Source organism: Stegostoma tigrinum, chromosome 3 (assembly GCF_030684315.1).
Source record: "Stegostoma tigrinum isolate sSteTig4 chromosome 3, sSteTig4.hap1, whole genome shotgun sequence".
NCBI classification, from domain to species: domain Eukaryota; kingdom Metazoa; phylum Chordata; class Chondrichthyes; order Orectolobiformes; family Stegostomatidae; genus Stegostoma; species Stegostoma tigrinum.
In genome coordinates this window covers 28800404-28813510 of record NC_081356.1, presented here as the reverse complement: position 1 = coordinate 28813510, position 13107 = coordinate 28800404, and the positions used below count along the sequence as shown (strand labels likewise).

At 40.5% G+C, this 13107-nt stretch overlaps 1 protein-coding gene across 10 annotated transcripts in view; it reads left to right on the top strand.

The window, feature by feature from the left end:
* trpm3 (transient receptor potential cation channel, subfamily M, member 3) overlaps positions 1-13107 on the top strand; it is a 447170-nt gene that overhangs the window by 379898 nt on the left and 54165 nt on the right. For all 10 annotated transcript variants that reach the window (XM_048526724.2, XM_048526723.2, XM_048526726.2 and 7 more), the window contains 3 exons: positions 4101-4173; positions 8297-8397; positions 12229-12363. In XM_048526724.2, the coding sequence (XP_048382681.1) occupies positions 4101-4173; positions 8297-8397; positions 12229-12363 (309 nt within the window). The remainder of the gene's footprint in view (positions 1-4100; positions 4174-8296; positions 8398-12228; positions 12364-13107) is intronic.

Genomic DNA, 13107 nt, shown 5'->3' with positions numbered 1-13107 from the left:
TAATACAGTTGGCATTTTCTAAATCACCCTCCAAAGCACTATGATTCATCTTGTCATTTGTCAAATGCCAGAAATTAAATATCTTGAGGTATTTCTCCTGAATGCAGTGAAATTGAATCATAAACGAGTCTTTTTAACTGAACGGATAAATTCTCATCCTGATTTGTCATTATGAAACGTTCGTTAACCAGTGACCAAAGACTTCCTTTCACAAGGAGAGCATTGGGCCTCTAGCTCAAAAATTAAAAAGGATGGAGTCAAAGCAGGAAGGAGGTCACTGAATATGTTGAATCTATGTATACAAATATCTTCAATCCCACTGGAAAAGTTATCAGCCAACATTTGTTCAGAGGATTTAAGAAAGTCTTGTTTTAATTTTTAGAACCTCCAAAAAGCAAGAATCAAAATTTTAGTTGATGGCTACTCAAGAACAGCTCCATTTAGTGATACAATGCAGAGAGCGTCATTTTGCCCATCATGTCTGTGCCACATTTTTCAAAGGATTATCCATTTAGTCCGACTCACCCTCTGCTCTTTCCCTGTAACCATACAAATACCATAAAAAATGCAAAGAACTGCAGATGCTGGAAATCAGAAACTAAAACAGAAATTGCTGGAACAGCTCAGCAGGTCTGGCAGCATCTGTGGAGCGAAATCAGAGTTAACTTTTTGGGTCTGGTGACCCTTCGTCAGAGCCCTTCAAACAAATGTTATTCCTTGTCAAATGCTTATTGAATTCTCCTTTACAAAAAGCACCATTGAACCTGCTTCTTGGTGATATAAACTGGATTGTGAGTATGCTTTAAAACTTTTCAAAACATGTGATAAAAGCAGTATGCAAGTATAGATCTTGCCCATTCTCCATTCATCTTGTCTTTGTACAGTTGCATTGAAGTAGGAAATCTTCTCAATTGGTTTATCCTTCATGGGTTCCCCAGGAAGTGGGTGTTGGTTGGCTATTCAACTGCAAAGGCATTTACTAACTGAGCTTGACTCTTTCAATACATCTACCAGTGTTGCTATTTTCAACCAGAAACAAGGAAGCCTTCTTTCTCTTTCACAAAAAGAGAGATAATGAGATTTAATACAGTGCCTTTACCATGAGATCTGCTGGCTTAGCACAGACCAGAACTCGAATCTGGGATCTTTGAGCAGTTGGCTCACTCCCACATTCAGCAATGTATGTACCAGTAAAAAGTCAGAAGTCACACAATGCCAGGTTATAGTCCAACAGGTTTATTTGAAACCACAAACTTTTGGATCGCTGCTCCTTTGTCAGGTGAAGTTGATTTGCCCTCTCCAGTCCAACACTGGCACTGCCACACCATACGTACCAGCACAGCCATTAGGGATGTCCCAGCTGTGTCTTCTTAGGTTGATTGTAAGAAAGAGATCTCTCAATATCATATTGGTACTGAAAAGTAAGAGCTTTGCAGCACAGAGCCAGGCCATTTGGCCCAACTGGTCTCTGCTAGCCGTTAAATTCCACTCATGAAAACATTATATTTCTGCAGCACCTTTCATAATGCCATGATGTGCTCTACAGGGAACGAAATACTTTTTGGAGTGCTTTACTACAGGAAATATAACAAGCAGAACGCAAACTTCCACAAAGAGTAATGTGATAATGACCAGATAATCTTGGCTGAACATTTGTCTTCCTACAGAGGGCATGAAATGCTAAACTTCAATTTCTTTTTGCTGGAAAAACAACTTCTCTGTGCCTTTCCTATCCCACTAATTGAGATTGAGAAGGTGTTGGGTGTAACATGTGCACACACCTTTTCTAAGTGTGGGGTTCCTGTGATGAGCCCCACAGCTAAATTGTATTTCCTTCTATACACTTCTAATATCTGATAGTGTGGTTTTGCAAGCCCCTAAAATAAAGAACCTCATTTAAGAGGTCATGGTGACTGATGGCAACCTAACTGAGGAGTCCCGAATATTCAAACAGGTAAGTATAAAATACTGTATTATAGTGCAATAATGTATTTGAGTGAAATAACACATAATACAGACCATTTCTGGAAAGGTACGTTGACCAGGATTTGTAATTCTTGTTACATATTACATTTGTTTTCAATTGTGAAAAGTACCATGATACTCACAAATGTAAGAGCAAAAGCCGGTTTGCCTCATATATTTGCGCTTCAATCAAAATCAGTTGACAGTGCTGGCTGTAAAGTAGTATCTACATTTGAACCTTAAAAGGAATCTGTGCATCTGGTGTCCTCCATTGATTGACAGGCACTCTGCTGTGAAATAGAAATGGAACACTCTTTGTTCTATCTATTTCTGGTAATCTAGCTGGAGGTTTTCATTGCAACAGCTGTCAGCATTATGACTGCTTGGTTGAGTTTCGAAAGTGTGTAATGACTTCTGCTTAGATGATGGTCTCTTGATCCAAGAATAGTTGAAACTTTTGTCTTTGATGTGCTTTTTTGATTGTTAACAAACTATTAAGCATGTTAGTGATTTCAATTTTGATTACACTGAGGTAGTTGCTTTTTTTCCAGAATGGACAATCATATGTTTGAATCCCAAGTGTTAATAGGCTTTTTTTCCAAATGATTTGAAAGTAATTCCTTGCTAGTGCATGTCCACTGGGAACTATACATAATGTAATACTGGGTAAGTTTTTATGGAGCATATATGGGGGACATGGAGGGCCTTGGTTGACCTGAGATGGTACAGGGTGATATTTTTGATCTGAGAGGGTATGGTTTGGTATGGGGTATGATGGGGTTTAGGGGTCTTCCAAGCAATGTTGAGAATTGGGCTGCTGTGTCAGAGAATAGTGGGTTACTTCTAACCAGCACACTCTTGTCTATGTTCTCCTTATAAGTTCCATCATGCCTGTACTGTGAACCAAACCTCTATATGAAAGGCAAAGATCCTGGTCAAAGTCATACATGGGCCACACTTTGGAAGGTGAACAGGTTAGGTTTTGTCAAGCCCACACGAAAATACAGGTTTCTGCCTTTTCTCACAGTATTAATGGAGGGACAGATATTAACCAGGGTTGCTCATCCTTGCAACAGTGCCACAGATTCTTATGCAACCAAAGGGCAAATGGGTTTTTTTTTAAGGCCACCACTGAAAGATGGCACTTCTCACAATATAAAACTACCTCATTACTGCATGAGGCCAGGATTAATTTTGACGCCTCTGGAGTAGGATTTGAACCCAACCCTCCTGATTTAGAAGGCAAGACTGCTACCTGTTGAGTTATTGCAGAACAGTGAACTGGAGGGCCAGAGTGCTCAGTAGTATTCTGGCTAATATTTATCCCTCAACCAACATCATGAAAAACATACAAGAGCTCCAGCTTGCATTGTTTTTAGTGGGACATTAACATTCAGACTAGACTGGTGAAAGAATTAATGCTGTTGACCAAGAAAGAGTTGAATTAGTATCAGCAAGTTATGGAAATTACCGCTGCAGCTGGGATGCTGTTGGATTCGGGAATTAGTAAGAGCCATGTGTAGATGCAGCAAATTGAAGTTTGGTATTAATGTCTAAGGTTTTAGAGTAGATCTTAATTGGTATTAATGTGTAAACTTGGGTTTCCAATCTTCCAGGATTTGGAGATTAATCTCATGGGCACTGCTGGGAGCAAAACCCATAAGAAATACATGGAAAATCATTTTTAAAAAGATTTTAAATGCCTTTGTTTATTATGCGAGGGGATATTGGATATGGGGAGAACAGACTGTTTCATTGCTATTTAACTGACAGTTGTGAATCAACCAAACAGTCGGATTTTTATCAATTGTTAATGAGATTGTAGGATACCACTCTTTATGAGACTGATGGCAAGAATATGGAAATGTGACCATTTGAGGTAAAGGGTCATTTGTTGAAACCTTCAGGAATCCATCTGCTTGATGTTGGCAACCCTAGTGTAATTGGATAGATGGTCCAGCCTTTCAGTTCTGAATCATGGCATGTATATAAAATGGTCTGCAAGAGGATTTGAGTCAGATTAACGTTACTGTCATCATTCAGACCTGATTTTGTTAATATACAAGTGCTTCCCTCCTGAAAGCCCTGAGTTTGTCTTGTACACAATAACAGCTTATTCCTCTATTATTTTTCAGATTACTGTATTCAGAATGGGATCAGAGGGACATCAAGACATTGATCTAGCCATTCTAACAGCTCTCCTGAAAGGTAGCACAGTCTCCTCCACTATTTGGGCTAGATGTGCTGAATTATTTCTCTCTTACTGATGCCCTTCTGCTTCCTATTACCCTCTGAAATCTCTGCACCTCTAATTCTAGCCGCTTGGCACATCCCCAGTTCCCATCACTCCATCACTGGTGACCATGTCTATAGGCACCTGGGCCATAAACTCTGGAATTCCTTTGTTAAGCATTTCCATCTCCATTTTATTCCTTAAAATCTGCCTTTAATGATCAACCTGTTGGTCACCTATTTTCATTCCTTCTAATGTGTCTAGGTGGCAAACTGTATATGATAACTCTCCCAGGAATTGCCTTTGGATGTGTCACTGCACTAAGGGCACTAAGTAAATGCAAGTTGTTATTGCTAAGTGGTTCACTGAGTGGGCATCTCTCTATGCCACACTAAGAGAAGAGAGCAATGAATCTGGGCAAATCATTCTATTAAATATTCACCAGAAGCCACTTCTTTCTTCAGTTATTTTTACAGCTGCCATCAAACAGTTCATTCTTCTTTCATTATTCTAACTATGGTCATATAAAAACCACGTTATTGCTAAAAATACAATCAATTCAGTGTAGAAAATGAATCCTCCATAAGGTTTGATGATACCTTCACAATATCTGTAAAATGTTAGCAAACCAACATTTAATCAGTCATACTAAGCCGTTTATCTAGTCAACTTATGCTATACATTGTCTAATATTCATCTAGAGTGATAAAGGATTTCTGTGAAAGAATGTGTGTTAGATTAGTTGACATGCTTTGCAGTTTCCTTGTGTAAATCAGATGTGATTTGGAGACAGTCAGTTGTGTGAGATTGAAATCACGAAGTTTTCTTTATTGAGTCACGGGATTCAGCATTTATTCCCTGGCTCTAATTGCGCAGGGGCAGTGAAGGGTCAACCACATTGCTGTGGGTCTGGAGTCACATATAGGCCAGAGGACCATAAAGGTTCTAGAAAACTAGTGAACCAGATGGTTTTTTCTGAAAATTGACAATAGCTCTGTGGTCACCATTAGACTCAAAATTTCAGATTTTTAAAATTGAATTCAAATTCCATTACTTGCCATGGTGGGATTCAAATCTAGATCCCCAGATGATTAATTAACTAACAATGATTAGTAGTCTACCCATAATATGGCTAGACCATGTTGCCCCCTTCAAATTTAAGTTGCAATGTAAACATATTGTATGCCATCAAGAAAGACCCACGTGAAGGTATAAACATGTTCACTCCCAACTTTATGCACCTTCAAATTAACGTAGAGGTTAATTTTAAAACTGCATGAGATTTGAGGTAGGCATCGTGAGTTGAATATCTGTCTCAAAGACTATTGTGGGAGAGGAGGATTCAGATTCATGGGACACTGGGGAAAGCAGACCCTGAACCAGACTGTCTGCACCTGAATCGTGCTGAGCTTTCTTACCATCTGCATAACTAGGGAATTAAAAAGGATTTTAAACCAGATAGCAGCGGAAAAGGATTAAATTTGGGAAGACATAACAAACCAAATTGAGCCAAGGCAATAGGGCAAGGTATAAATATGGGAAATAATAAACAGACGAAGCCAGGAAGGCTAGAGAATACAAATGTAAGCGTAAGTCAGCAGCTAAGACTAGAGGTTACAAAAGGGAAAAAATGAAAATCTTTGCATCCAAATTCACGTAGCGTTCAAAATGCAACAGATGAGCTGAGAGTGCAAATAGAAATAAATAAGTACGATTTGGTGGCCATTACACTCACTTAGCTCCAAAATAACATTGATTCAGATGTGAATACTGATGGGTTCAGCACATTTAGGTGGGTTGGGAAGCTAGGAAAAGGTGACTCTGATGGTGTTAATGATGGTGTTAGCACAACAGAGAGAGATGGCCCAATTCAGGCAACCAGAATGTAGAAATAGTTTGGGTAAAGACGAGAAATGATAAAGGCAAGAACATCAACATGTTTAACTTAAAACTTACTGGACTGTGAGCTGATGTTGGCCAGCCTGCATAAAGGTAGTGGAAGAATGGGATTTCATGGGAATTAGAGAGATAGGCCTCAGATTTTTGGACGAGCTTTCATGCAATGGAATTTTAACCACAAACTCCAGTCTCACAGATACACAGGGCCTTAACAATAACATAGAACATGAAAGAAAAAATGATGGTGCAGCAATTACCATGAGAGATTCTAATTTGCGCATCAATGGGTAATAGCAGATGGGAAATGATAACCCTGGTACCAATTGTGAATGCTTTCAAGATAGATATTTAGAACATGATAGGAAACCAACTGGAGAGCAGGCTGTAATAGGTGTGTCATTGCCCAAAGAGATAGAATTAACTAGACGTCTCAGTGAGTAGAAATTTCCCATTTTCAGTCGCAGTGTTTTGATATCTGATCCACTGTGGCTCGAGGTGATTTTCCTCATGCAACCTTCCACTCTTCACTCTTCCAATCTTCCCATGGAGTACAGGAACTAAAGCGACTGTGCACTCCTCCAACCTCTGTCATTAACACACAGAACAAGAAAACTGTCCCCCCCAACAAAAGAAGACAGACCTCACTCATCAGTAAATATAGCGCTTGTGAAAATGAAGCACATTACTTGAACAATTCCCAGTCAACGCCACTACTTAATTTAAAGCTCAGCCAGGCAATTTCAAGACACTCCAATCACTGCGTGTGTCTTTTGTATTATTTACACAATAGTAATTTGCTGATTTCAGAGAGAGCAGTTTATCTGCAGAGGTGTTAACTGCTTTGTCAGCTTCATAAATAAGTCTCTGGGGAATTAAAGTGCAATAAAATCTGAACAGATTTGCTTTGAACCTTCATGTGTTTATACTGCGAAGGTGCAAGCCATCAAGCTGCCCTGAACAGTTACCCTTTGTCAGCAATTTGCAGCGAATGAGACTGTTGATGATTTCTGGCCTAATTAATGGTCACTGATATCCTCATACTATAAAATTACATACACATGAATAAGCACAAGGGAAGCAAACAATAATTAAAATACAACATGTGCTGAAATTTTGAAAGCGTTCAGGTAACAGCAATGGAGGAGAACCACGATTCCCTGGGATTGTTCATGATACTGACCTTCATCCCCAACCACCCATGTGAGAGACCTCCCTGTATGATTGTCAGATTTCAAGAAAATGTATCTCCTCCCCCATCTAATTTCTGAAACACATTCCAAAGCGGCTGTTGGTTGTGGCTCAGTTGGTAGCACACTGTCCTCTGAGACTGGAGTTTGTGGTTAAAATTCCATTGCATGAAAGCTCGTCCAAAAATCTGAGGCCTATCTCTCTAATTCCCATGAAATCCCATTCTTCCACTGCCTTTATGCTAGCTGGCCAACATCAGCTCACAGTCCAGTAAGTTTTAAGTTAAACATGTTGTGTTGAAATTCTTCCTATAGTCTCACTTCTTCCTATCTCTGTAACCACCCTCCAACCCTCCAAGATCTTTCTGTTCCTCCATTCTTGAGCATTCTCAACTACCATTACTCCCATCATTGGCGGCTGGGCCTTAAGGTCTGGGAAATGTCTCCCTAAACCTCGCTGCCTCTTTCTCTACCTTTTAGATGCTCCTCAAAACCTCCTGTATCTAATCCTAATATCCTCTTATGTGGCAATTGGTATCAAACCTTTGACTAATAACACTCTCATGCAGTGCTTTTGGGAACATTTGATAACATTAAATTCATTAAAATATGTTAAATAGACAGGCAATAGACAGGAAGAAATTGGGGTGGCACAGTGGCTCAGTGGTTAGCACTGCTGCCTCACAGCACTAGGGACCTGGGCTCAATTCTGCCCTCAGGAAACTGTCTGTGTGGACTTTGCACACACTCCCTGTGTCTGTGTGGGTTTGCTCACACAATCCAAGGATGCGCAGGCTAGGTGGATTGCCCATGCTAAATTGCCCATCGTGTTCAGGGATGTATAGATTAGGGGAGTGGGTCAGGATGGGATGCTCTGATTGTCAGTGTGGACTAGTTGGGCCAAAGGGCCTGATTCCACACTGTAGGGATTCAATGACTCAAATTTGCAGCAAGAATGTGGAACTAATGATGAGATGTTCTCAACCCTTGTTCCCATTTTCTTTGTAAACAGGAGCCAATGCCTCAGCACCAGACCAGCTCAGCTTAGCTTTGGCCTGGAACAGAGTGGACATAGCTCGCAGTCAAATATTTATTTATGGACAACAGTGGCCGGTATGGTAAATAATTTGCTTCACATTTTATTTCCCAAATACAATATACATCTGTATATTTTCATTGATTTGCTATTTATTAAACGAAACTCAATTTCAATGGACTTTTCCACTCAATACTAGATATTTTCAACTCTTTCTCAATCATTGAGCCTGATGTTCCAATGGCCAGACAGTCTAACAGCATAGACTGGTGTTGTGCAACAAGACAATGTAGTTGACTCTCATGGAACTGTCCATGAAATTGAAAATCTCAATGAACAATTCCCCTGTGCCTGAAACCCTCTAATAAAACACCATAAAGTTGGAGATGTTGGAAGATCCTGCCTCACTTAAGCCTGATATGTTGAGGCAATGTTGATATTGCACCTCATCCTCCAACCTGACCCAACAACCCCTCCAATCCCCTGACCTGACCTGACGCCACCACATCTTCCATCCAATTTTACTCAAAAGGCAGGCTCAGGTTGAACGCTTGTAATACACACCAACTTACTTTCCCGTAACTTTCATCGAACACTCATTCGGCAACAAATAGTTTGTGCTTGAATCTGGACATTGCACCTTAAGAAGAATCTGAAAGCGTTGTAGAGTGTGCAAAAAAGGTTTCTGACAATGTTTCCAGGAATGAGGAACTTCCATCATGATGATAGATTTGAAAAGTTGAGATGCTACTCCTTAGCGGATTTAAGGTGATTGGCACAAAAAGGAATGCCCTGAGGAAAATGTTTTTTTTTCACAGCAAGTAGCTGGGATGTGGAATGCCCTCAGAAATAGTAAGAACTGCTGATGCTGGAGTCTGAGATAATATAGTGTGGAACTGGAGGAACACAGCAAGCCAGGCTGCATCAGAGGAGCAGGAAAGCTGATGTTTCGGGTTGGGACCCTTCTTCAAAAATGGGGGAGGGGAAGGGGGCTCTGAAATAAATGGGGCGGGGGGTGTTTGGTGATAGCAGGTAGATAGTGGAGTGGACAGTTGGGAGAGAAGGTGGAATGCACTGCCTGGAAGTCAGGTGGAGGGTGAATCTGTCATGCCTTTCAAAAGCAAATTGGATAATTATCCAAAGGAAAACAAAATTTGCTATAACTACAGAGAAAAGGCTATGGAGGATATGCAAAGAGCTGACATCGGCTCAATGGGCAAAATGGCTCCTTCTCAAATCAACCATTCTACAATTCTACAGAAGGCCTTCAGGAGAAAGGGGGTGGAGATAGTCAATCATTGGATAGGATCAGTTGGGTTTGCCAACCCGTGCCCTGGAGATTCCAGGTTTTGAAAATCGTCTCCAGGAAAGGCATCCAGTGAGCAACATCATTGGCCAAGAAGCAAAATTCTGTGATTTGTTTCAGATTTATTGCACCACCTTATGAAGTTAATTTTTGGTTGAAAGCAAGGTGATTTGGTGGATGTTGAAGAGCTAGTGGCCAAAAAACTTTTAGTTTTCCAACCGGCCATGGGAAGGCAGGGTGCCAGTGATTAGGTCTGTTTGGTGTCTAACAGTGGGAGTGCGGGACAACTTTTGTTCGTGCATTGCAATAATTCTTACAGAAGGGAAAATTCTGAAGCTTCCTTCATTGGTTAACTGGTAATTCTGTTAAAACTGTTTCTTCAGCCTCTCCTTTGAGGTCTAATCTTGTTTAAGGAATGTTGTGGCATGAATGAGGCCAATCATAGAACATAGAACACAGAACACTACAGTGCAGTATTTTTAATTTAATTTTTAATCAGTAAATTCCAGATCCCAACTACCTAAGTAAAAATATTCTTCCTCCTCATTTCATCCTGGGTTTTTTTTTGTCAGTTACCATACATTTCTGTCACTGGTCACCAATTTCCCTGCCAACAGAAACAGTTTTCATGTATTTTGTCCAGTTCCTTACTCCCCTCTGTTTTTGTTATTCTCGTTCTTTGCCAAAGAACGATTTGATATCTTAGGAAACACCGCCCTCTACAGCTTAATGTGGATTCTGCGCCTGGTAGGTCAGAAGTGAAAAATTTGGACAACGTCCTTCATGGCTTTATTTAGCATGTCACGTTTGTGCAATATAGCTGCACATTGAGTCTGTCACAGTTTGACAACAATGAGTCAGAATAGTTAAAAATCCATAATGATGTTCTAAATTAAGAATTATAGCAACAGGGAAGAAACAGTTTATTCTGCCCATCTGGCTCACGGGCCAGCATTGATCCTCCATATAATCCTCCTCCCACCCATTTCATCTCACTCCATCAGAACATCTTTCTAGTCTTTTCTCCCTCATGTATTTATCCAGCTTCCCCTTAAGTACATCTATACAATTTGCCTCAACACTCCCTGCGGCAGAGCATTTCATGTTCTCATCACTCTCTGAATTTATCTGAGAATATCTCATATTTCTGGCTCATAGTTCTTGCTACAACCACAAGTAGAAACTAATTGTCCACATTTGCCCCATTAAGACCCTTTATTTTTAACAACCTCCTGGAGAAAAGAGCAACCATTCATTCATTTCTGGTAGGTATCATCTCTCAGTTGGAATTGAAGCTAACACAGTCTGTCCTGCATCGTTTGTCTTTCCTGCAAGTTTGGAGACTGGAGTCTCCAAGTCTGGGGACCGTTGAAACATCATGTTAATGAAACATCTTCATGAATCAAGTCAATGAGATAATGAACCATCACCTTTGACCCTGCAGGGTATGTGAGATACACGTAGCAATCATTTATACTCACATCTCATAAACTCCTCATGTATCTTGAATGCTTACACAAGGCTTGCTTAGATCAGTTCAAAAATTATTGCCAATGTTGTTACATTTTGATAATTAATTACATCCTCTATGCTAGAACTGTGTTATGTCAACACCTTGTAACTCTTATCAGTTTTCAACCAGTCCATTCAAAAACATCTATTTATTCGCAGATGGGACTGTTTGGAGTTCAGTTCCATTCGGTTCTTCTTGTAAACCATTTGTAACACAAACCCACTGTAAACAGGTTCCCTCCCTACGGTCACTTATTTAATGTATTCCAGCTGTATTTCTTAATCTCTTTTAGATTGATGATTAAGGATGCAATGATTGGATTGCTCCAGGGGTTAGAATCATAGAAACATTGCTAAACAGAAGGAGACCATTCAACCTTTGTGTCCATGCTGAAGGGGACATTCATCTGGTGTCAATCCTCTCCCTTTACCCTGTAACCCTTCATCTTCAGAAAATAATCTAATTTTCTTTTGAAAGCCAATTTGAAAATCTGTCTCCACTCACCAGCAGCGCAGATCCTAAGGAGTTGCTGTGCAAATAAATCTTTCCTCATGTAACTGTCACTATCTTTGCCAGTCACCTTAAACCACTGGTCTTTGTTGTTCAAACCTTCCGCAAATTGGAACAGCTTTGCTCCCTATCAGCTCTATCCAGAGCCCCCATTAATTTGAATACCTCTACCAAATCTTCTTTCAACCCTCTCTTCTCCAAGAAGGACTGTGCTCCTCCAATCGATTTATGTAACTGAAGTTTCCCGTCATGGAGCCATCCTGGTGAGTCTTTGTGTGCCTTCACACCCTTCCCAAACTATGTGGCTCAGAATTAGACACCACCCTCTAGCCAAAGACAGACTGTTGTTTGATACAGGTTGATCATTTTCTTTTTTGCAGGACTAACACACAATTACTTGTTTTAAGACTTATTCTGGCTTTTTTACCTGGCAACCCTTTACTTATAGCACATGTAATGCACCCAAAATTAGAGACATTACATTCAGTAAGGTAGATTCCTAAAGAGTTTACATGAGGTGCAGACTGAATGATGCCTTTGATACCACTGTAGATGGATCTATTTGCTCTTGATATTTAGGTGGGCTCCCTGGAGCAGGCCATGCTTGATGCTCTAGTTCTGGATCGTGTAGACTTTGTGAAGTTGCTGATTGAGAATGGGGTGAGCATGCATCGCTTCCTCACCATCTCCAGGCTTGAAGAACTCTACAACACAGTGAGTAATCCATCAAAACAGCCATGATTCCCAATCCAGTATATATGGTGCTAAAAAAAATCAGTCATCTACTCTAAAGGAACACTTGCTTTGGTCAAAGCCTTAGCAACACCCTAAGAACTTCCAAGCCAATGAACTATTTCTGAAGTGCCATTGTGACAGTAAGGTGGGAAACGTGGCAGTCAGCAAACTCTAACCAACAGCAATGAGCCATTGATCAGATAATTTGCTTTTTCTTTGTGTGATGCCGATTAAGGGATAAATATCAACTGGGAAGAGGGGAGGAATAACATCCCCATTCTTCTCCAAACTAACCTCAGAATCTCTTACTTCCATTTGAGATTACAAATGTGGCCTCAGTTTAAAATTTCATCTGAAATAGGGAATCTCTGATGATGCAGCATTCCCTCTGTACTGCAAATATCAGCTCGGATGTCAGTCTGGAAGGAGTCTTGTGAAAGATTTTAGCCTATTTGCTTTGAGGCGCTAATGCTACTCGCAGGTCCATAGCCACCTCTCTAACTGGGTTGCTTAATATCCAAATGATGATCATGTTACAGGCCTGCTAAGGTTTATTGTTCATAGAATCATAGAATCCCTACAGTGTGGAAACAGGCCATTCAGCCGTTCAGGTCCACACCGCCCCTTCAGACAGCATCCCAACTAGACCCTCCCCATCCCTGCATTTCCACTGGAAAAATCCATCAAACCCACGCAGGTGGGGAGAATGTGTAAACTCCACAC